General features: G+C 22.3%; 1 protein-coding gene across 1 annotated transcript in view; it reads right to left on the bottom strand.

Annotated features, from left to right (window-relative positions):
* Nucleotides 1-26,288, bottom strand: part of LOC117175343 — an 87,692-nt gene that overhangs the window by 29,570 nt on the left and 31,834 nt on the right. The window contains exons 11-14 of the mRNA XM_033365050.1: nucleotides 22,712-22,852; nucleotides 14,251-14,489; nucleotides 8,186-8,803; nucleotides 3,455-3,588 (exon numbers count right to left, since the gene is read on the bottom strand). Of these exons, the coding sequence (XP_033220941.1) occupies nucleotides 3,455-3,588; nucleotides 8,186-8,803; nucleotides 14,251-14,489; nucleotides 22,712-22,852 (1,132 nt within the window). The remainder of the gene's footprint in view (nucleotides 1-3,454; nucleotides 3,589-8,185; nucleotides 8,804-14,250; nucleotides 14,490-22,711; nucleotides 22,853-26,288) is intronic.

A 26,288-nucleotide genomic window follows, 5' to 3' on the forward strand; every position in this document is an offset into this window, starting at 1 on the left:
TCCTAACGTTTCAAGGAAAAGTATTGGATGTTCAAAACAAGATGGATTCATTTTCAACCAAACAGTGGCATTTTTTTATCAGAAAATACAAACTTTGAAAAAAAACACATTTCAAAAGATTTCAAAATTTTTCAAAATATTACTAAATATTTTTTAAAAAATCGCAGATTTCAAAGATTTCACGAAGAATTCAGACTCCAAAAAACTTCAGATTTCAAATATTAAAAGCCAAAAACGTAAATAAATGTTTTCTACGAAATTTCAAAATATTTTGAAGATTTTACAGATTTCAGAAGATTTTTAGATGAATTCTACAAAAACGGTAATTTCGGATAATTTCTTTCAAAAGAGTTGAACTTAAAAACCAAAAAGACGAATGTTAAAAATATAAAATTTTAAACAAATAGTTGCATTTTCAACTAAAAACTACAAATTAATTTTCAACCAAAAAAAAATATATATTTTTTCAACAAAATAGTCAGATTTTCAAACAGGCAAAAAATGAATTTTCAACTAAAAATCTAATTGAAAATCAAGAAAGATGAATTTTCAATTAAATATTTGAATTTTCAACAAAATGAAAAATAATTATTAACCAAACAGTTATATTTACAAATAGTTGAATTTTCAACCAAATGGCCGAATTTTAATAAAAAGAGATAAATTCTTAACAAAAAATGTAATAGTTTGATTTAAAAAAAAAAAAAATATCTCCAGGATTTTAAGGATTTCAAAACATTTTTAAAATTTAAAAAAAAATGCAAAAAATTTCGAAATATTACTAAATATTAAAAGAATTGCAAAGATTTCAACGATTCCAATCGATTTCAGATTTAAAAATATTTCATTGATTTCACAAAGATTCCAAAAGATCTGAAATATTTCGAAATATTTGAGTAGATTTCGGAAAGATGGGAAAGATTTCACGAAAATATTAAAAGATTTTAAAATATTTAAATAAATTTAGACATTTTAATGCATCCATGGGCCTTCAGATTTCAAATGATTTCAAATATTTCAGAAAGATTTAAACACACAGGCTTTCGCAAATTGCAAAAGATAAAAAATTATTTGAAAGATTTTACACCGATTTCAAAAAATTCTACAAAAATTCCAAAATATTTACAATAATTCAAATATTCTAAATATTTCAAAAGATTTCAAGGATTTCAAAATTTTACTAAATATTAAAAAAATCTCGCAGATTTCTAAGATTTCAAAGATTGCAAAATACCTATTTTAAAACATTACAGAATATTTAACAAATTTCGCAGTTTTCAAAGATTTCACAAAGATTCCACAAAATTCAAAATATTTCCAAGATTTTAAAGATTTCACAAAAAAAATTCAAAATTTTTTACAAAGACTTTCAATGATTAAAAAACACTAAAAACATAATCATTAATCATTTCTTGAATTTGTTCTTAAATTTCATGAAAGTGAATAATAATGTTTTTAAATTTGATTTAATTAAATACTATATCAAATTAGGTTTAAAATCCTTCAAATTCCAAACTTTTCACGTAAAAATATTGCTATTTCAAGACAAGATGGATAAATTTTTAACCAAAAAGCACCAAAAAAAGCACGAATATTCTATTTCAAAAAATGATCAACGAAGGGTTTTTGATTAAAAAAAAGATGGCTTTATAAACAAAAGAATTAAATTTGTAACCAAATATTAGAGTTTTTAACCAAAAGAGATAAATTAGTTTTAAAAAAATATAACAGTAAACTTTTTAATAAAAAATGCACTTCTTACCACAAAAAAAAGATGACTTTTCTATCAAAAGACGAATTTTCAATCCAAAAGAAACAATTTTCTATCCTAAAAGATACATTTTTATCAAAACAATTAAGCGTCGAAAAAAATTACTTTTTAACAAATTAGTTGCATTTTTAATGAAATAATTCAATTTTCGAATAAAATTTTTAAAAAAAGGAATTGAATTTTTCACCAAGTAGTAATTTGGAACAAAAAATTAATAGTGGACTTTTCAAATAAAATGAATGAACTTTCAACGAAAATTTGTATAGTTTAGTTTTCCGTGATAAAAAATGATTTTTAACAAAAAAAAAATGAATTTTCAACTAAATTGGTGGCATACTCATCCAAAAAAGCACGAATTTTCAACAAAATAATTACATTTTCAAAAAAAAAAAAAAACATAAATTTTCAACAGAAATTATGATTCTCTAACATGAATATGTATAAATTTTCCACACCATAGTAGAAGTTTTTAGCAAACGAGATGAATTCTTGGCCTAAAATATAATATTAAACTTTGCAATAAAATGAATACAGATTTAACCAAAAAAGATGATTTTTCTATCAAAAGTTCAATTATCGACCAAAAAAAATTACTTTCTAACAAAATAGTTCAATTACAATAAAAAAATTAAATTTTTAACTAAATAGTAGAATTTTTCAAAACAAGAGATAAATTATGGACTAAAAATATGACTGTAATAAAATAGTTCATTTTTCAATAAAATATTTAGCTATGAATTGCTATTCCTAATTTTCTTTGTTTTCGAAAAATGAGATTTTCAATCGATAAAAGTGACATTTCTTCAATTTTAAATATAAAAATTAATTTTCAGCCCAAAAACATAAATTCCCAACAAAAAAGTGTAATTATTTACACGGAAAAAAAACAGAATTTTAAAGCCAAAAAGACGAATTATCAAAAATAAAGATTTTTCCCTTAAGAAATAAATAAAAAATTATCTAAATTATTTAGCCTTAAAGCCAAAAGACGAATTTTCTCTACAAAAATTAAATTTTCAAACAAATATGCTTCAGCAAAAAATTAATTTTTTACGAAAGGATGCATTTTTACCGAACAAAAATGAACTAAAAAAAAGGATAAATCTTTAAAAATGGAAACGTTACGTTTTCAGTTAACTTTAGTATATAAATTTCACCCAACTAGTTGAATTTCAAATATAAAAAAATTAATTTTCAAGAAAATAATTAAAATTTTAACATGATTTCTTTAAAACCATTCAACCAAATCTTTTAAACAAAATGATAGAATACCCATGCAAAGAAGAATCATTTTTAACCGAAAAGTGAAGATTTTCATCAAATAAAAATTCTACTAAAGAAAATGAATTTTTTAATCAAAAGGATAAATATTCATAGAAAAATAGTTTAATTCTATGTTAAAAATGATTTCAGGTTACCGACCAAATGAGCTGAATTCTGTTTTTTTTTCCAGAATGGAAATTGTAGTTTAGGAGATATTCGCATTTTTGTGATCCAGAATATAAAATATAGATTTTCGATACGAAAATCAAACATCAATCAATCAATTATTGCATAAAAAGAAATTTTGTTTTCAAAGAGCGAGACGATATTTTTTCAAAAAAGAAAAAAAATCTTGAAATTCCCAGTTTTCCCGGCCACTGGCCACCCTGAATAGGTTGATCTAAAAAATATTTTACTTACCCTGTCTGACTGAATATCATTTTCCAGCTGGCTGATCCTTGAAATCAATGAACTCCTCTTCGCATTCACTATGTTTGCACCTGAATTTAAGAATTTGGACACATCCGGTGGCAAATTATCATCGCTCCCAGTATCTGTAAAAAAAATTATTTACAATTTTGTTTACAGTTTTTTAGACAAATATTTATTACAGACCTCGCAGGCCCAATAAAAAATTTTAATATTAAATAAAAAACAGTTAACTTTAAACAAAAATCTGAATAGTTGTTATTTCAACCAAAAAATTTTTTAATATTGAAGTACAAACAGTGGAATTTCAACTAAAAAAGACAAATTTTAAATGAAATAAATAATTTTTAAGGTCAAAAATTAATTTTTAGTAACAAAAAAAAAGTTTTCAACGAAATAATTGAGTTTTCAACAACAAATTAATTTTCACTAAAAATAAGAAATTGTCAACCAAACCATAAATTAAATTTTAGTTTAAAAACTTAATTTTAAATTGAATATATGAATTTTTGAATAAAACTATGGAATATTCATTTGGAATAAGTTAAACTTTCTGTTAAAAAAATACTTTCCTAAAAAAACTAACTTTCCAAAAAATAATTACATTTTTAAGCAGTGATGAATTTCCAACTAAAATTGTAAACCTTGAACTGGAATAGTGGAATTTTAAACCAGAAAAATTAATTTTCAATTAAAATGATGTACTATCTTTAAGTAGAAAAATTAAATTTTTGACCAGCGAGATGAATTTTCAATCAAGAAGATTAATTTCTACCAAAAAAGATGAATTTCCAACTACACTCATTAAATTTTGAGTCAAAAAATGAATGTTCAAACAAAGAAATGAATTTTCATTGAAAATTATTAAATAATCAACTGGGATCATAGTTATATTTTCAGTTTAAACAGCAAAATAATTTTTAACCAAAAGCGAAACAAATTTCCAACAAAATAATTAAATTTTCGGCAAAAAATTCCTTTTCATCTAAAGGAAAAACCAGTTTTCTATCAAATAGCTCATAATTGAACCAAATAAATTAATGTTTAATAAAAATAATGAATTTCTAACAAAAAATTAATTTTCCACAAAATAGTTTAACTTTCAACCAAGTAATTTTTCTTCAATCATTAAAGATGAATTCTGAACTAAAATAATAATTATTTAATTGGAATACTTAAATTTTTAACCGAAAAGAAGAATTTTTAAATATGAAGATTAACTTGCAATGAAAAAGAAAATTTGCTAACAAAAAAATTGACTTTTACCCTAATCTGTAGATTTTCAACAAAATAGTTGAATTTTCAATTAACAAACACTAATTTTCATCCAAATTGTTGAATTGCGAACAAGAAAATATCAATTTTCAACTGAAAATGGAATTCAAATTTTCAGTTCCACAAAAAAGGTGAATTCATTTCTAAATAAATAAAATAATAAATAAAAAATCAATAATAAATTACGATTAAATTAAAGTAAACTGAGATAATCTGACAAATCTGCGACTGTAGATAAAGAAAAAAAATAATTTTTTAAACTAACAAAAATTATTACAATAATGAAAACTTTAATTTTACTGCCAACCTTATTTTTAACCAAATAGTTAAAGATTTACTCTAAAAAAGATCATACTTTAACCAAAAATGAAATGATTAAATTTTGATTGAAACACAATAATTTTTAATTTATAAAAACGAAATCTACAAAACAGTCGAATTTTGAACAACAAAATATAATTTCCGCATAAATAATTGAATTTTTACTTTTAAAAAATGGTCAAAAATGGAATACTCAAATTTTCATTTAAAAACATTCAACAAATCAGTCAAAATATCAACAAAAAAAATTAATTTTCGTCCATATAGCTAATATTTTAAGACAAAAAGGCGAGTTTCTCGACAAAGCAGTCCTATTTTTAACAGAAAAAAAACTAATTCTTAACCAAAAAGTTGATTTTTCAACTAAAATGATTTATCTTCAACTGACATAGTTCAATTTTTATACAAAAAGATGAATTTTCAACCATAAATACTAATTAACTACAAAAAAAGGGCGAATTTTTCATCCAAAAATGATAATTTTTTAATCAAAAATAGAATATTTATATTTTATATTAAAATTCTAATGTTTAACAAAAAAAAATGGATTTTCAGAAAGATAGTTAAACTTTTCTACTGGAATAGTTGAATTTGTAGTTTAAAAAATTAATTTTCAACAAAAATTGTTATTATTTATATTTAAAACGAACACAGAATTTTAAAACCAAAAAGACGAATTTTCAACAAATAAAGATTTTCCCCTCATGAAAGAAATAAAAAATTATCTAAATTATTTAACCTTAAAGTCAAAACACGAATTTTCTCCACAAAAATTTAATTTTCAAAAAAAAATAAGACTTCACCAAAAAATTAATTTTCCAAAAATGTGATGAATTTTACCCAACAAAAATTAACTAAAAAAAAAAGGATAAATCTTTAAAAAAAAAATGTAAGTCACGTTTTAATTTAACTTTAGTATTTAACTTTAAACCAAGAAATTAAATTTAAAATTTTTAAAAATTAATTTTCAACAAAGAGTTGAACATTTAACATAATTTCTTAAAAAAGACTAATTTTTTAAACAAAAAGGATAACTTTCTAACAAAATTATATAATTCTCTTCCAAATAGTTAACTTTTCATAAAAAAATTAAATTTCTCTCAAAACAGATGAATTTTTATTTAAGACAAAAAAAAATTATTTTCAAACAAAATTGTTGAATTTTGATCCGAAAAAGATTTCAGTTAATGTTTCAAGATCAAAATGTGAATATTCAACCAAAATTTAGTTTCTGCGAAAAGAATTAAATTTCCAATACAAGAAGACGAATATTTTCAACCAAAGAAAATGAATTTTTAACAAAATAGTTGAATTCTCTAACAAATAGTCGCATTTTTATCCAAGAAAGATGAAATGTGTGCTAAAACAGATAAATTTTTATAAAAAAAAAGGATTTAAAAAAAAGAGTTGAATTTCATCCAAAAAAGATCCCAGTTTATTTTTTAAGATCCAAATATGGACTTCATCACAAAAAATAATATACTACGAAAAAATTGAATTTTTAATCCAAAAAGTCGAATTTTTTCAAGCAAAAAGGATGAATTTTTAACGAAATAATTTAATTCACTACCAAATAGTTGTATTTTTTCCACTAAAGATTAAATTCCTTAAAGCAGGTTAATTTTTATTTTTAAAAAATCAAGTTGTCAAAAAAATAGTAAAGTTTTTATCTAAAAAAGATTCCCGTTGACCAAAATTGATTTTTTAACAAGACTATTAAAATGAAAAATCTAACGAAACTGATGCATTTTTACCCAACAAAAATGAAATTTCAAACTAAAAAAATTTGATTTTTTTACCAAAATAGGAGAATTTTCAACTAAAGAAGATCAATCTTTAAAAAATGGATAAGTTAGAATTTTAGAAAAAAATTTCATATTTAAACAATAAAGGCATTTCCAATAATTTCAACTAAAAAGTAGACTTTTGACTTTTTTTAATTTTCAGTCCAAAAAGACAAGTTTCTGAACAAAAAGGAAGGATTTGTAATAAAATTTTTGAATTCTCTACCAAATTTTTGCCTACAGATTTCTGCAAAATACATTAAATTTCTCTTAAAACAGATCATTTTTTTTTAATTTTCAAAAAAATTTCAGTTCATTTTTCAAAATAAAACTACAAATTTTAAACAAAAAGTAAGGTTCTTACGAAACAGTTAAATTTTCAAAACAAAAGAATTTTCAACCAAAAAGTATGACTTTTTAATAAAATAGTTTTATTTTCAACCAGAGTTGAATTTTTATCCAAGAAAGAGGAAATTACTTTTAAAACAAATGAATTTTTAATTAAAGAAACAAATTGATTTTAAGATAGTGGAATTTGTATTTAGAAAGGATTTTACTTCTCTTTTCAATACCAAAATATTACATTTAAACAAGTAATTTTTTACGAAATAGTTCAATTTTCGACAAAACAGCAGAACTATCAATAAAAAAGTATGGCTTTTCAACAAAATTGTTGAATTTTCAACCAAATAGTTGTAATTTTATAAAAGAAGATGCAATTTCTGTTAAAACAAGTGAATTTTAAAATAAAAAAGACAATCTTTCAAAAAAGAGTTGAATTTTCAAATCAGCAGTTGCATTTTTATTTAAGAAAGATGAAATTTCTTCTGAAACAGATGAATTAAAAAAGAATCCTTAACAAAAAATAGTTCAATTTTCATCCCAAGAAAATTCCCATTCACTTTCAAACACCAAAATAAAAATTGTAAATAATAAGTTAATTTTCTGCTAAATAGTAGAATCTTTAACCAAAAAGTATGACTTTTTAACAAGATTGTTAAATTTTCACCCAACCAGTTGCATTTTTTTCCAAGTAAAATAAAAATTATACTAAAACAGGTGAATTTTCTAATCAAAAAGGGAAATTAAAAAAAAAATTTTGCTAAATTTTAAGAAAGAATAGTTTTCATCCAAAAAAGATTTCAGTTGACTTACCAACTGTTCCGTAATTTAAGTAAGGTCCCTAATCACTTTTCTAAATTTACCAAAATTATAAAAATAATGAAAAATTGAATTTTACTGCAAGAACTAAATTCCCGGGTTTTGAATTAAATTTCCGGGCATGTATATAGGGTAAAATAGGGTTTTGTGAGGCCTGTAATTTATAAATATATATTTTTACCATCTGTCGATTTTTTCTCTTCAAGGGCCGATATCGATTTGTTCATGTTATTATTTAAGTCACTTATTTTCGAACAACTTGGCTGAATCCAGAAAGTATTAATAGGCTTCGAATTTTCTTTTTCCACAATTCCACAATTGGCCCAAATATTTTTGATATCTCTAATCGCATCAATTGCCTTGTTGCACCTAGAATCCAAATCATCTTCCAGTTGGGAAACATTTTCTTCTCTTTGGGAATCAGGAATTCTAGGGATTCCCAGCGAAAATGTACCACTCATCTCCATTGGTTTTGGCAGAAAATTTCCCACAAGTGGGGTGCTGGTCGCATTTTTTCGATCGATTGTAGCATTTTTATTTCCAAGAGGAGTACTCTGTGGTTTATTTTCGAAAAATATCTTTGGGCTCAGTGGAGTTTGAGTGCTTATTGCAGCACTTTCTAGAATCGGCGAAAAGGCTGCCGAGGCTCGAATTGGAATGTCATTAGATTTGTTGATTTGATTTAGGTCGTTTTCAATATTTTCTAAAAGTGAATCGACCTTGGTATCGCGAGCATTTTTAGAAAAGTTTTCCTCGCATTCGGGTACATCGTAGATTGCAAAATCGAATTCTGGCACATCTTTAAGAAATAAGAAGCAAATTAGCTTTTATGATAGCAGGGTGGCCGGTAAACTTAATTTTTTTAAATTCCCTGATTTTTCCTGACCAATTTTTCATTTTTCTTGGCCATTGGTTTCGAAAGACCTGCATTTGAAACTTACAACATTTTTAACATAGAATCTTCTATAAATAAAATAAATTTCAGATTAAAATTTAGATGTTTCATTTTTATTAATTTCAACAAAGAAATATTACTTTTCTATTGCAAAAGATCAATTTTCAAACCAGAAGGACGAATTTTCAAAGAAACAGTTCAATTCACGACCAAAAAAGATTACTTGAAAAATATTATTTAAATTTGTAGCAAAATAATTAATATTCAAAGAAAATAGTTGTATTTATAACCAAATTGTTGAATTTTTAACCTAATGGTTGAATTTTAGAACTAAAAAGTATAATTCTATAAAAACGAAATTTCCGATTAAAATTTTATTTTCTTGCGCTTTATTTATTTCAACCAAAAAAGATTAATTTTTTACTGTAAAAGATGAATTTTCAAACCAGAAGGAATAATTTTCAACCAAACGCTTCAATTCACTATAACTATAAATTTTAATCAAAAAGTAAGGTTCTCACGAAATAGTTAAATTTTCAAAACAAAAGAATTTTCAACCAAAAAGTATGACTTTTTAATAAAATAGTTTTATTTTCAACCAGAGTTGAATTTTTATCCAAGAAAGAGGAAATTACTCTTAAAACAAATGAATTTTTAATTAAAAAACCAAATTGGTTTTAAGATAGTGCAATTTATATTCAGAAAGGATTTTAGTTCTCTTTTCAATACCAAAATATTACATTTAAACAAGTAATTTTTTACGAAATAGTAAAATTTTCGACAAAACAGCAGAACTTTCAATCAAAAAGTATGGCTTTTCAATAAAATATTAAATATTATATTATTATTTAAAATATTATTTAAATTTGTAACAAAATAATTAATATTCAAAGAAAATAGTTGTATTTTTAACCTAATGGTTGAATTTTCGAAACCAAAAAAAAGTTTACTCTTTTGCTGTAAAAGATGAATTTTCAAACCAGAAGGAAGAATTTTCAACGAAACGGTTCAATTCACGACGAAAAAGGATTATATTCAAACAAAATACTTAAATTATTAACAAAATAATTAAATTAAAAAAAAAAGTTGAATTTTTAATCAATTTTTTAAATTTTCAATCAAATGGTTCAACTTTAAAGCTAAAGAGTAAAATAATATCAAAAACGTAGTTGACTTTTAAAATTAAAGAGATAAATTACCAATCAAATATATCAATTTTCAGAAACAATAATTTTTGAACAAAAAGTTGTATTTACAAACAAAAAATTGAACTTTACATCAAAAGTGATCAATTTTAAACAAAATCGTTTAATAGTAAACAAAATAGTTTTTCAACCTACAAAGATAAATTTTCAAGAAAGTGGTGAAAGTTTTAATTCAATAAAAAAATTGAACTTTGGCAAAAAATAAATGCATTTTGAACCAATTAGTTGAATTTTCCAGTCATTTTTTTTTAGAAATCAGTTAAATATTTAAACAACCAACAAAATAAATTTTCAACCAAAAATGCAATAGTTGCATTTTTAACAAAAAAGTATTAAATTTTTACAAAAAGAAATTAATTAATAAAGATGAAATCTACAAAAACTGTAATAGTTACATTTCTAAGAAAAAAATATGTAATTTCTTTCAAAAGAGTTGAACTTTCAAATAAAAAAGACGAATGTTAAAAAAATATGAATTTTTAAACGAATAGTTACATTTTCAACTGAAAACTAGAAATTAATTAAAAAAAAAACAATAAAACATATTTTCAACAAAATAGTCAAATTTTCAAATAAAAACAAAATGAATTTAAAAAAAATCTAATTTACAGTCAAGAAAGATGAATTTTTAATTAAATATTTGAATTTTCAACAAAATGAAAAATAATTGTTACCCAAACAATTATATTTACAAATTGAATTTTGAATTCAACACCGTTGAATTTTACACCAAGAGACTAATATTAAAAAAAATACTTTAACCATTATCCAAATAGTTAAATTTTTAACTTAAAAAATTAATTTTTAACCAAATAACCGAATTTTAATCAGAAAAGCTGAATTCTTAAAAAATATAAGTTTGATTTTTAACAAAAAAAAAAGATAAAATATCTACCAAAAAAGATGAGTTTTAGAAACCAAAAAGACAAATTTTCAAAAAAGATTATTTTTCTAACAAAAAGACGACTAAAAATATATATTTTGAACCACAACTGTAATAGTTACATTTTCAGTAAAAAAATAATTTTTTTACAAAAAAAAACGAATTTTCAGCCAAAAAGTAAAATTTTTAACAAGACCAACAAATTATTTGTAAAACAGCTGAGGTTTCAACTTGATAATACAAATTTGCAACAAAAGTTAATTTACAACCAAAAAATTCTATTTTGACAAAAAAAAAAGAAAAAATTTCAAACCAAGATTAGTTTTCTACCCAAAAAGCCAAAATTGGAACTGAATAATATCAATTTTTAACAGCACAATTATTTTGTAACAAAGTGGTTAAATCTTAAACCAATTAGTTTAATTTTGAACAAAATATATAAATAAATAAATCAAAAAAAGTTGAATTCAACCAAAAAAGACGAAGAATTTTCAACAAAACTGTTGAATCTTCAATCGAAGGAGATAAATTTTCAAAGTTGCATTTTTAGGCAAAAAATATAAAATTATCATTAAAGCAGATTAATTTTTTAAACCAAAAGGATGAATTTTCAACAAAGAAGAAAGTTAAGTAGCGAAGCACGTCATGGAAAAAGTTGAATTTTAGAAGAAGAAACATTTCAGATAAATTTGTAACATCAAAATATGAATTTTTAAACCAAAAGAAACTAATTTTTAATAAAATAGTTAAAATGTTAATCAAATAGTTTAATTTTCCATCTAAAAGACGAATTTTCAACCAAATGGTCAGATTTTTTATGAGAAAAGATGATTTTTTAAGAAAAAATGCAATAGTTTGATTTTTAACAAACAATTAAATTATTACCAAAAGAGATAAGTTTAAAAATCAAAAGGACAATTTCTCAACCAAGAAGATTAATTTTCTCGCAAAAAGACCAATTTAGCACTAAAACATATCAATTTTAAAACATAATAGTTCAACAATGATAAATTTTCACCCAAAACAAATTATATGTTAACAAAGTGGTTGAATATTCAACCAATTAGTTCAATTTTCAACGAAAAAAGATGTATTTTTAACAAATAATTATGAATCTTCAACCAAAGAAGATTAATTTTTAATCAAAGAGTTGCATTTTTAGGCAAAAAAATATGAAATTGCTACTAAGGCAGATTAACTTTTATTTATTTTTTTTATTATTTTTTTTTGTTTTAATTAAAAATTTTTGAATCTTCTTTGGTAGAAAATTAATTTTCTTAGTTCAAAATTAATTCGTTCCGAAAAAACTGTACCTCGTTTGTAGAAAATTCGTTGTGTTTTGGTTTAAACTTAATCTTGATAACTTCACATAAATATTTATATTTAACTAGTTGGTGAAAAATTAAACCATTTTCTTGACCTGAAAATTTACTTTTTTATTGAAAATTCTTATTTCCGAGTAAAAAATTGGAATATTTTCTATAAACCTCTTCATTATTACTAATGTTATTTTTAAAAAGATTTAAGCAGATTTCCAAAATTGTAAAGAAAAAATAATCTGGAAGATTTTCGGGTATTTAAAATTTTTTTTTCAGGTTTTATTAAAGATGGCAGGATAAAGTCGAATCATTTAAACGATATCCAGAAGTTTTTACCAGAATTAAAAAAAATAATTCAAAAGATTCCAAATACTTAAAAATAAAATTATATACGAAAAGTTCCTTAAGATTCTTATGAAAATGAAAAATGGTTTTTATCTTCGAAAATTAATTTTAAGAGAATATTTAAGGAGATTTCGAAAGATTTCCAAAATTAAAAAAAAAAATTAGAAACTTTTAAGGGCTTATTTTTTATTTTGCAGGATTGATTGAGCATTACAGATTTATAAAGTTTGAAGATAATGAAAAAATTTTGTTAAGATTTCTGGGGAAATTTTCAATTATATTTTTGTTTTAAAACTTATTTTTTACAAAATACTTCAAAAGAGTATAAAATAAAAACAAATTTGGAAGTATAAAAATAAAGAAAAATTATTATTTTAGAAAAAATTCGATTAGGTTAAAAGATATTTAGATGTTTTGAAGAGATTAAAAATAATTAAAAATTTGGAATGATTCCAAAATTTTTTTAACAAATTATATGTTTTCATATAATAAAAAAATATACTTAAGATTCCTGTAAAAAATATTAACGATTTTTCTTTTAAGAAAATAATTTTTAAAAATATTTAACAAGATTTCAAACAATTATTAATTTTTGACAATTTAAAATAAAAAGAATATAACTTTTAGTTTAAAAAGTGTTAATTAAAAAAAAGAATCTATCAAGTTTTAATGTTTTTAACTAAAATTGCTTAAAATTAAATAATTACAAAAAAATGTAATTAGTTCGTTCATTCTTAAAATTAGAGCATTAAAAATCATAGCGTGGATTTTTTTTTAACCTTCGATCTATACAATTGATTAAATATAGCATTTTTTTATTTTGTAGTTTACCGATATTTATTTTAAAATTGGAAAATTAAAAATCATTCTTTGTTTTTTGTCAATTAATATTAAGGGTATATTTAAACAGATTTAAAAAGATTTTCAAAATTATCAGAAAATAATTCGGAAGATTTTAACGCGTTATTTTTATTTTGCAGTATTTATTAAAAGTTTTAGAGAAAACTCGAATGGTTTAAATTTTTTTTTAGAACTTCAAAAGAATTAAAAAAAATGATAACAAATTTAAATAGATTCCATAAAATTTTAAAGAAAATTGAGGTTTTTGAAGATTTTGAAATCAAGTTTTGAAACTTTTTAAGCATCTTGAAAGGCTGAAAGAAGAAATAAATTTTACTAAGGATTTTTAGAATAATTTGCGATAATTGAAAAATTAAGGCAAATATTTGGTTACAAACACTATTTACAATAATGATTATTCTTAACTTTCTGAAATTCAAATTCATAAGGTTAATATATTTTAAAATGAAAACGTTAAAAAAGTGAATAATATGTAAGATATTTCAAATTAAAAAGCATTGATAGTACAATCATTTTAAATTTATAGAAGATGTTCCCAGACGAATGATTGCAGATTGATACAGAAATTCCTCAATTTTTTAAAGATTTTGTTTTCAATCCCTGACTTTTCAACGACTAATAAAATTCCCTGACTTTGCCCTGATTTCTATATTTTTCTTGACCTACGGCCACCCTGGGTAAATATTATGTACGTTTATTTTTTTATTTTTACAAGAACATCAGGAATAAATACAATACCTGCAGCTTCTTGAACAGATTCTTGAGGAAAAGATTCTTGAGGAATAAATTCTTGGGGAATATTTTCTTGAGGAATAAATTCTTGAGGAACAGATTCTTGAGGAATATATCTTGGAGGAATATATGCTTGAGGGGCTAGGACATAATCATGATCCTGAATTAATGAGTCAAGATTTTCCAGTCGAGGTCGAACCCTTCTGCCACAAACAGTCTCGGCAGGAGGTCGAGCATTACTTTTTCTGTAACAGAAAAAAATTTACCAATTATAAACAAAAAGTCTTTCAAAAATGAAGAATCGTCAATAATGACGTATTTGAAATATTATACGTTAGAGCGGAGTAAAAATGCTAAAATTAATCGAATGGTTTGACCTCAGGGGAAAAAATATGTGGATTAGCATCCGCGAAAGTGAAAACATTTTTTTTTAATATCGGTAAATATCTCCTTACTTAAAAATTCATAACAATTTTCCTGATAGTTAACCATATTTTTCAATAATTACATTTAAATACATTATTTATTTGTTCGGTGAAAACATTGTCTGCAACTCTGTTTTCAATTTTTAAAGTAAATATTTCCAAGATTGAAATTTTTAAACCAATTTTTTTTAAAGAAAAAAAGTTTTAAACAAATAACTATAATTGAAAAAATATTTACATACTTATTTTAAAAATTAAAAACAGTATATTTGTAGGGAATAATTTCGCAGAAAAACCACTTATGATTCATTAAGATTCAAACATTTTTAAAAACCTTGGTAAAACGCAACAGCAATAAAATTCAATTACTATAAATATTGTCAAAATTATTATTTCTCGCAAGTTTTAAGCTTTCTCCATAAAACATGTTTTCTCTTTCATGAAACATAAGTGGGAATATCGTTTCAATTATTTTTTCTATTTTTTCTTAATTAAAAAATATCAGTAACATTTTTTATCCAAATAACACAAACTGAATGGATGAGAAGAAACATAATTCAACTTTCAACCAAAGAATTGAATTTTTTGCCAAATAGTTACAATTTTTACCTAAAAAGATAAATTTTCAACCAAGAAGATTCATTTTCAACGAAAAAGCGAATTTACAACCAAATAGTCAAATTTTAAAGTGAAAAAGCTAATTTCCAACACACAAAAACCGAATAATTAACCAATTAGAATTCAACGAAAAAATGCGAACTTTTAACCAAATAGCTGAATCCCCAGGAAAAACAGATAAATTTTCAACAAATAAAATTAATTTTCTACAAAAATAGACGAATTTATAACAAAATAAATGAATTTACAACAAAATAGTTTAATTTTAAACAACAATGATGAATCTTAAACCAAAAAAATGAATTTTTTACAAAGATGTTAAACCTTTCACTAATTTCAAGTCGTTGATTTAAACTAAAAATCGTTGCTAAAGAAACATATGATAGTTGATATTTCAATAAAAAAGGTTCTAATTTTAAATGAAAAATTGTCGAATTCAACAAAAAAAAAGAATTTTTCAACAAAATAGTTTAAACCAAGAAATTAATTATCAATTAAACAGTTGCATTTTTGACCAAAAAGGATGAGCTTTCAAAAGAGAAGATTCATTTCCTATCAAAGCAGACGATTTTTCAACAAAATACATGAATTTTAAACTAGAAAAGATAAATTTTCGATTTAAAATATCCATTTTCAACAAAAAATGGAAGTTAAATTTTCAGTGACGAAATTCAATTATCAACCAAACAAAGACTATAATTTTCAGCAAAATAGTACAATTTTAAACAAGAGATGCATTTTCAAATAAATTAATTTATTAATCTACAACAATAAAAGGACGAATTTTTAAATAAAAAGTGCAACATTCAATCAGAGAAGATAAATTTTCAAATTAAAATATCAATTTTCAACAAAAAATGAAATATTCACATTTTCAATGAAAAAAAAACTTAATTCTTAATAAACAAAAAATTAATTTTTAGCAAAATAGTTCAATTTTAAACCAGACATGAATTTTTATTCAAAGAAATCAATTTTACATCAAAAAGTAGTTTTTAACCAAGAAGATTACTTTCTTACAAAAAAAAAAAAAAAGATAAATTATCAACCAAATACATCAATTTTGACTAAAGGAGATGAGTTTTCCATAAAATAATTTAATTTTAAACTAAAAAAGATAAATTTTCAACCAAAAATGAAAGTAACATTTTCAGTAAAAAAAATTTATTTAAAATCAAAAATTAAACAAAGTTTCTACAAAAGAGTATAATTTTTAACCCAACGAGAAGAATTCCAGGAAGATTGATTTTCTACAAAAAAATATGAGTTATCAACAAAGTATATTGATTTTCAAATTAAAAATGATGTGTTTTTAACGAAAAAATTGAATAATTAAATTTCAGTTTACAAAAATTAATTTTTAACCAAAAAAGAATAATGTTCTACAAAAAAAATCAACTCAACGAACGAAACGGGGAAATTCAATCAAAGATAAATTTTCAAATTAAAATATCAATTTTCAACAAAAAATGAAATATTTACATTTTCAATTTAAAAAAAATTAATTCTCAAAAAACACAAAAGTCATTTTTAGCGAAACAGTTCAATTTTAATCCAATAAGATTAATTTTTAATCAAACAAATCAATTTTACATCAAAATGTACATTTTTGAACCAAGAAGATTAATTTTTTTTACCAAAAAAAAGACAAATCAATAAAATACACGAATTTTTAACTAAAAGAAATGAGTTTTCCATAAAATAATTTAATTTTAAACTAAAAAAGATAAATTTCCAACCAAAAATGAAAGTAACATTTTCCGTTAAAAAATGTAAAAAAAAATTTCTAACTAAAGTAAACATAAAAAAGTACATTTTTTAACCAAGCAGATTAATTTCTTACAAAAAAAAAAAAAAGATAAATTAATATCAACGAAGTACATGTATTTTCAACGAATTTTCAACTATAAAGGGTAAATTTTAAATCAAATAGCTGAATTTTAAACTAAAAAAGATCATTTTTTAACCAAAAATGAAATTTACATTTTCGGGAAAAAAAATTAATTTAAAATCAAAATTTAAACAAATTTTCTACAAAATTGTATCATTTTTAACCCAACGGCATGAATTCCAAACCAAAAATATAATGGTAGTTTTATCAACCAAATAAAATAAATTTTTATCCAAGAATAGTCGGTTTTTCATAGCGTTTTATTAATTCAATAAAAACTTAAGCAAAAAACCAAAGAAAGTGGAAATTTCTCGAAAACAGGGAAAAATAAGTGTTCTTTATAAAAAAAAGGGAATAGAGTTTATGAAACATTGAATTTACTTAATGTAAGTAATAACTTAAATTCACGAATTTAAAACTTTTTTTAATACCATAAAAATAAAAAATTATAATAATAATAGTGGAATGTAAACATTTAAAATAAATATTTATTTGATCAAAGTTTTTGAACACTTAAATTCGAGCTGAAATTAAATTTTGAGAATTAAGAACAAGAGTATAAATATTATCACTTTGTTTTTAAATTTATATAAATATCATTTTTACAATATTTTTGACACAATTAGGAAATATTCTTGAATATTTCAGATGTGTGAAAAAAGAATGTAGAAGATAACAAAGAATTTTTGTTTATTTTATACAAAATGTCTACGGAAAAGTATAATATTATTAAATTATATTATTATCGTTAGTGCCTATTTTATAAAAAATTTGGAAGAATTCATGGAATGTTTCATAAATTTTTGGAAATACGTCCAAGTTTTTTAATATTTCTAATCTACGTATTTAAAACGATTTTTTTTTAATTATGCAATATGGTAAAATTTTGCTTTAAAATTTTTTACACGCTTTTTAAAAATTTGAGGAAATAATTTAAAAAGTTTTATAATTTTTTTTCAATTTTCTCTTGAAATTCACCACAAAACGATCATTTCAAATTTTCCCGTAATTCGTTTAAACCAAAAAAATGTAACCCCGAAAAATTAAAAAAATGGTCTCTTTTTCAACACATTTTGAAATCTTCAAAACTTAAGATTATTCTTAAAATATAGATTATTTCTAAAATATTAAAAAATTTTCCTGAAATCTTAAAAAAAAATTAATCTCTTCAAATTTTTCATAATTACTAAAAAGATTCTAATTTTTTCGCATTCTAAAAAATAAGTTTTGCACGTAATTTAGTTTTTCTATGTAAATTTTCTCTTCTATGAATAATATATAGAAACATTTAGAAATAAATTTTATGGTAAAATATTTTTGATAGAAATTGTCATATAAAAAATTGATGGTACAGAAAAATTATAAATTAAAAATGTTACGTAATCGTCAAAAATAGGAGGGTTGTCTGCTTCAAGGTTATACAGGTGTCACATGACATTTTGATGGGGGACTTCCCCGAAAGGTCGCAAATAAAAATGGAATTAAATTAATTTAAAATTAAAACTAGTTAAAATCATAAAAATGTGTAATATAAATAATAAAATCGAATAATACCGCTAGTTTCATGGTAAAATCCGTAAAAATATAGCCTATAGTCACTTCCAAAGAAAAATTATTTTTTCAATAAAAAAGGATACTAATCTTTTTAGTAACGAAATAATGGCAGAGAAAACAGAATAAAATTATTTCTTACTTGGACGCAGCCTCCTTCGCCTTCTTCCTTGTAAGCATTTTTACATGCACAATGTTCAGAAATTAATGTGGGAAATTAAAAATGCACCAGAATCCTCCAAGGAGCAAATAAACAGGCACATACGTGTCTTAACTCTCGAGGTCAGCCGTCAGACAAGCACGTGTTTTGTTTAGGTTTCAGCTTCAATTCTTTTCCAAGAATTAGGTGGTAGAAAATACAGTTTTGAATTAAAACGCCTGATTGGAGGAGCGCGAAACCACGTGACCAAATTAACTACCCTTCATTTTCGAAATTCAGATTGGCCAATATAAAATTAGCGGGCTTTTAAATCATTTTGAATTATTTCTTTGGAATAAATGCTTTAAATTAATTTAGGAAGCTTTAAATAATTATATTACAAGATATTATTGAATTTATTATCAGCATCGAATAATTTTGAATTGAATTTGTTCGTAAAGACCATGAATTTGAATAATAATTAATACCCATTTTTATTTTATTTTCATATATTTAATATTCTATGCGTATTTAAAAACTATTCATTTTTTTTAATAAAATATATTTTTCAGGTTGAATTTTTAAATTAATAAAATCTTTTCAGGGAATGGCTGAATTTTCTACCAAGAAATTAATTTTCTGTATGAAAAAAGGACTAATTTACAACAAAAAACAAGCAATTTCAAAATTTAAAAAACATTTAAACTAAAATTCAATCGATTTAATTAACAAGAACAAAAATTAATTTTCAACCAAAAAATATCATTTTCCAACAAAGTAATTAAATTTTTATCCAAAGAGATACATTTTTATTACAATGATGAATTTTGAACTAAAATGATAAATAATTAATTGGAATAATTTAAATTTTCAAAAAGGAAGATTAATTTTCTATATAAAAAAAACACCAATTTATAACAAAATACATCAAATTTCAACTAAAAAAGATCAATTCAAAGACGAATTTTCAACCGAAAAAGGAGATTTTTCAACGAAATAATTAGAATTTTAACCGGGGACCAAATTTCCAGAAAATAGTTAAATTTGTAAAGAAAGAGATACTTTTTTTATTAAAATGATAAATTTTCAACAAAAAGATTCATTTTTTACAAAATACATGAATTTTCAAATAAAAATGATCTCATTTTTAAAGAAAAAGTTCAATTATGAACCAAGATTAATTTTTTTCCAAAAAATAATAATTGAAAAGAAAACTAAATTTAAACTTAAAAAGATACATTTCAACCAAAGAAGGAAGAATTTTAAACAAAGCAGTACATTAATTATTTTTCTAGAAAAAACGGATTTTCAAAACAATAGTTAAGTTTTCAAATGAAATTACAAATATTCAACTAGAATAATTGAATTTTCAACCAAGAAGATAAATTTTCTTCCAAACAAATATTAAAATGCACGAAATTTCTTGAAATTTTTAACCAAAACAAGAATATTTTAGTGTTCAGCTAAAACAATTATTTCTGAACCAGAAAGAAACTAATTTTTAAAAAAATAGTACAATTTTCTTTCAACGAAATAAACTTTCAACAAGAAAGATTAATTTTTTTCCAAAAAAGACGCATAAAAAAAATCATTACAAATTTTTTAGTTTTCAGCAAAAGCATTAATTTTTAATCAAGGATATTATTTTTACAAAATACATAAATTTTTAACTAAAATTGATCTCATTTTTAACGAAATAGTTAAATTATGAACCAAGATTAATTTTTTTCCAAAAAATAATAATTTAAAAGAAAAATAATTAAATTTAAACTAAAAAAGATACATTTCAACCAAAAAAAGGAAGAATTTTAAACAAAGTAATGAATTAATTAATTTTCTACAAAAAAAAACGAATTTTCAAAACAATAGTTAAATTTTCAACTAAAATTATAAATATTGAACTAGAATAGTTAAATTTTCAACCAAGAACAATTATTTTCTTTCAAATAAATATCAAAATGCATGAAATTTCTTGAAATTTTTAACCAAAACAGGAATATTTAAATGTTCAGCTAAACAAATTAATTCTCAACCAGAAAAAAAACTAATTTTCAACAAAATAGTTCAATTTTCTTTCAACGAAACAAACTTTCAACCACAAAGATTAACTTTCTTCCAAAAAAGACAAATTAAAAAAAAAATCGTTAAATTTTCAAACACAGATGATTTTTTAACCAAATAGTTGAATTAAACCAAAACTTTTGAATTTTCAAGAAAAAGAAATAAGTTTTAATCAAGGATATTATTTTTATACTAAAGAGGATAAATTTTTAAGCCAATAATTTAACTTTCAACCAATAGGATGAATTTTTCACAAAATTGATTAATTTTGAACCTAAGAAATGAATTCTTAAATTAAAAATATTCTAATTTATAAAAATAAAAAATATATATATATATATATATAATTCATTCAAAAAATAGAATTTTTAAACAAAGTCGTAGACTTATCAACCAAATTGTTTAATTTTGAAGCCAAATACTTTAATTTCCATGTAAAGACACGAATGTTCGATAAAATAGAAACATTTTCTACCAAAATAGTATAAAAATTATAAAAATTTCAAATAAAAAAGATCATCTTTCAACCAAAAATTGAATAGTGAAATTACTAATAAAAAAAATTGTTTTCAACAAAATATCTAAATTTTCAAAGAAAGAAATGAACTTTCAGTAAAATAATTAATCTCCAACAAAAATATTAGTTTTTAAGAAAATACAAGAAGTTTCAACAAGGCAAGTTTTCAACAAAATAGTTAAATTCTCAACTGAACAGCATTAGTTAAAATGTTCAGTTAAACAAATTATTTATTGCTAATAAAAAAACTAATTTTTAACAAAATAGTTAAATTATGAATCAAGATTAATTTTTTTCCAAAAAATAATAATTTACAAGAAAATAAATTAAATTTAAACCAAAAAATATACATTTCAACATAAAAAAAGGAATTTTCAACCATTAATTAATTAATTCTCAACCAGAAAAAAAAATTAATTTTCAACAAAATAGTTCAATTTTCGTGCCAAAAAAACAGAATTTGAAAAAAATCATTCGATTTTCAACCAGACATGAGAAATACCACAAAATAGACCACAAAAATAGAATAAAGAATTTTCAACAAGTAATTTACAAGAATTTTCTACAAAAAATATAATACTTAAATTTTTCGTTAAAGAAATTAATTTCCAACAAAAAAGAGGGTTTTCATCCTAATATTTAAATCTAGTAATATAAAGCTGCTTTTACAAATATCCTGTAAGTAATGAATAAAAATATTAAGTCTGTAAAATAAATATAAATTAAAAAGTAAAATTATAGTAACTAGGAAACAAAATAATAGACAATTAGATTTAAAATTTGGAATGCAATAATGTATATTTATACAAAGGCAAGTATTCAACGTACAAATTATAGAAACATAAAAATACGAAAATAAACAGTATTTTTATACTAAAAACACTTTTTCTAAGGCGTAACAAAACAACATCTATTACATACATGTTACATTCTTTTTCGGACGTAAAATTTGATCTTTTTAAAGATTCACAAACATATTCTTTTTCCCAGACAGTGCTAAATTATCTTTGATAATATAATACTGAAGAAAGTGGGCGTAATTAGATTCGGGTGAGACATTTTTTTTTTAATAAAAAAAAGGGACTAAAGATTAATTATACTTAAGCTATATCTATTTTCAAATCTTATAATCAACACTTACTTTTATTCATATTATGAAAATATAAAGAGGCTCATCATCTCGTGAGAAAAATATTTCTTAAGAATTATCATATCAAACTAAAAAAATTTGGTTAACTTTTACCACTATACTTCCAGCAAGTTACATCTGGAACAACTTTTTCAAATCGTTCAGAGTTAATCTTGTTGAAGTCATCTTTAGACCGCTAAAGATTTCTTTGGCGAACATCAATTTTTCCTCTTGAAGCTCCTTTACCCTCTCTTCAATAGTTCCTGAGCACAAAAACCTTAAAAAAAAGAATTAATTAATTAACGATCCCAAAAAACGAGAAAAAGGGTGATTTTTATCAAAAGAGGGGAATCAATTATTTTGAATTAAATTCATATTAATACCATTCTGAATACAACATGAAATGCTTTAAATTCCTAAGATTTCAATTCCAATTTTTTAGAAGATAGAGGAATTTTTATCAAAAAAGTTAATTTTCAACCATGAAAGATGAATTTTTTAAAAAATGACTTTTCTGCCATAAAGAAAACAAACATTTTATTTTTCAAGGCAAAAAACTGCCAAATTAAAAATATAAATTTTTTAAATTAAAGAGTTCGAAGATTCAACATCACTTCCAAAAATATAAACCCAGGTTATCATTTAATAGAGCGATATTTCTATAAACTGAACACTTCTTAAATTAAAATTTATTCTTATTTTAAATAGTTTAAAAATGCTTAAAATTCTTCAAAGTTTTATTTAACAATCTTGAAACAATTACATGTTATTTTATATTTTTTCAAATTATTAATTATTTTAACATTTTTTCCAGTACTTCTAAAGATCTCTTAAAATTATTCAAATGTTTCCTAAAATTTGTTTTACAAATTTGTTTTAAAATTCTGCCAAATTGAAAAAATTTCCTTAAAATGCTACAAATTCATTTTTAATAATTTTGCAAATCTTTTTAAATATTCTCTTCAAATTAATTTTCCGAAATAAAAATAAAATTTCAATTTTTCTATAAAACGTTTTTTATTCTTCTGAAACATTTCAAAATGCCTAAAAAGCTTCTACATTTTTCTTCTACATCTGACAAAATCTATATTTAGTTTTAAATTGGGCCGTGGACTATTTGCATGAAATTTTTGTACAAATAGTTCCATTTTATAAAAAACCTTCATTTTGATTCTTATAAGTTTTCAAAACTGAATTTTTAAATTCTTTAAATTAAAATTTACGCTTAAAAATAAAAAAACTTAAATGGAAATTTCTTTATGTAAAACATTTTCGAATTACGCATTATAAACTGAATATTACAATTGAAAAAGACCACAATTTAACTAATTATTTTTAAAAACGGTTGGATTTAAAGAAAGTTGGACAATTTTTTTTTAACAGAAAAGTTCATTCTTACTAAGAAAGATGTACTTTCAAGCAAAAAATATTGCTCTTCTACCATAAAAGATGAATTTTTAACTAAAATGTCGAACTTTTTAATAAAACATATTAAACTTCATAAAAAACTGGTTGCATTTTCAAACGAATAGTTTCCTTTTCAAGCCGAAAATTCTGATTTTTTTTTTTTTTTTAGAAGACAGTTGAATTTGTAACAAAATTTTATTTTCGACCAAGAAAGATTAATGTTCAACAGAAAAAAATTTAACTTCTCTACCATAGAAAACCAAAAGGTCGAATTTTCAAACAAAACAGAATAAACTTCAAAAATATGAATACACAACGAAACAGTCTGATTTTCGACCACGAAAAGTGATAAATTTTCATTCGAAATGATAAATATGCAACTGAAATAGTTGAACTTTCAACCAAGATTAATTATTTTTCGAAAAAAACCAATTTACAAAAAAATTAATTAAAGTTACACCAAAAAAGATACATTTCAATCAGTAAAAAACGAAGCATTTTAAATAAAGTAGTAAATTAATAATTTTTTTAAAAAAAAAGGGATTTCCAAAAAAATGGTTGGATTTTTAAGTAAAATCATTAATATTTAACTAGAAAAGTTGAATTTTTAACCAAGATGATTAATTTGCTTTCAAAAAATACCAAAATGCATGAAATTTCTTGACATTTTTAACCGGAGGTGAATTTTTAGTTTAAATGATAATAGTTCAATTCTTAAGTCTAAAAATAGTCCAATTTTTAAAAACGAAAAAAATTAAGCTTCAAGCAAAATCAGTTTTGTTTTCAATAAAATCATTTAATATTCAAGAAAAAAATTAAGTTTTTAAGTTAAAAATTTTAATTTGGAAAACAGTTGGAAAAACAGTTGACTTTTAAACCCAAAAAGAGGAATTTCCAACAACAAATATTATTTTAACAAAGAAATATGAAATTTTAAACAAATAGTTCAATTTTCGAGCCAAAAAGTCGAATGTCTTAGAAAGCTGCGAATAGAAAATAAATTAATTTTGAGCCAACAAAAATGAATTTTGAACCAAAAAAGATGAATTTTCAGTAAAAAAAAAAGGATAACTTTTTTATCATAAAAAATGAATTTTCAATACAAAAACGAATGCATTTTTTAAAAAGACATTTGAATTTTCCACACAAAAATTAATTTTCCACCAAGATTGTTGAGTTCTACTTTCATCCAAAGAGTCGAATTTTTGACAGGAGAGAATTAACTTTCAACTAAAAATAGTTGCATTGTTAAAAAAAAATAGTTGAATTTTTAAAATGAATAGTTGAATTTTCAAGCCAAAAAGAAGAATGTTTTAAAAGATAGTTAAATTTTCTACCAAAAAGTTAATTTTCAATCAAGAAAGTTGACTTTTCTACTATTAAAGACGAATTTTCAATCCAAAAGAACAAACTTTCTATAAAAAAAATTTTCGAATTGAATTTTCGTGTAATAAAAGGTAACTTTAAAAAAAAAGTCCAATTGTCAACCGAATAATTCAAAATTCAACCAAATCATTAAAACGTCGAACGAAATAGTCTAATTTTTGACCGAAAAGAAGCAAATTTCAACCAAAAATATCCAAATTTTTGAACAAATACTTGAACTTTCAAACCAAAAAGAATTTTTTAGAAGAAAGTTGAGTTTTTAACACAAAAGTTCATTTTCAACCAAGAAAGATCACTTTTCAGCTATCAAAGATGAATTTTAAATCCTAAGAGATCAATTTTCTATACGAAAAGAAAAAACAAGAAGTTGAATTGTTGATAAAAAATGAATTTTTAACAAAATAGTTGAATTTTCAACTAAATTAAACGTTAAATCGAATTGTAGGATTTTTAACCAAAAAGAATGAACTTTCAACCAACAAAGTTTAATTTTTAGACTAAAAGTTTAATTTTCAAGCCACAATAACCAATTTTGTAAGAAAATATTTGAATTTTTAAAAAAACAATAAAATGTTCATCCAAAAATTCGAATCTCTAACTAAAAGAATTAACTTTCAACCAAAAATAGTTGAATTTTCAATCAAGAAAGATTACTTTATTTATTTTATTTTTTACCAAGAATGTTAAGTGAACACTTCTTAAATTAGAAATTTGGAATCCTTCAAAATTTCATTTCAATATCTTGAGAAATCTAGAAGTTTTTTTTAATTTGTTTTAAATTTAAAATTATTTTGAAAATTTTTTCAGAACTTCTAAATATCAGTCAAAATTAATTGCATTTTTTCTACAAATTTTCAGAAAATTAAAAAAAAAATTTCTTTACAATTTGGATGTATAAATAACAATTGAGCATTTATCAT

Source organism: Belonocnema kinseyi, chromosome 6 (assembly GCF_010883055.1).
Source record: "Belonocnema kinseyi isolate 2016_QV_RU_SX_M_011 chromosome 6, B_treatae_v1, whole genome shotgun sequence".
NCBI classification, from domain to species: Eukaryota; Metazoa; Arthropoda; class Insecta; order Hymenoptera; family Cynipidae; genus Belonocnema; species Belonocnema kinseyi.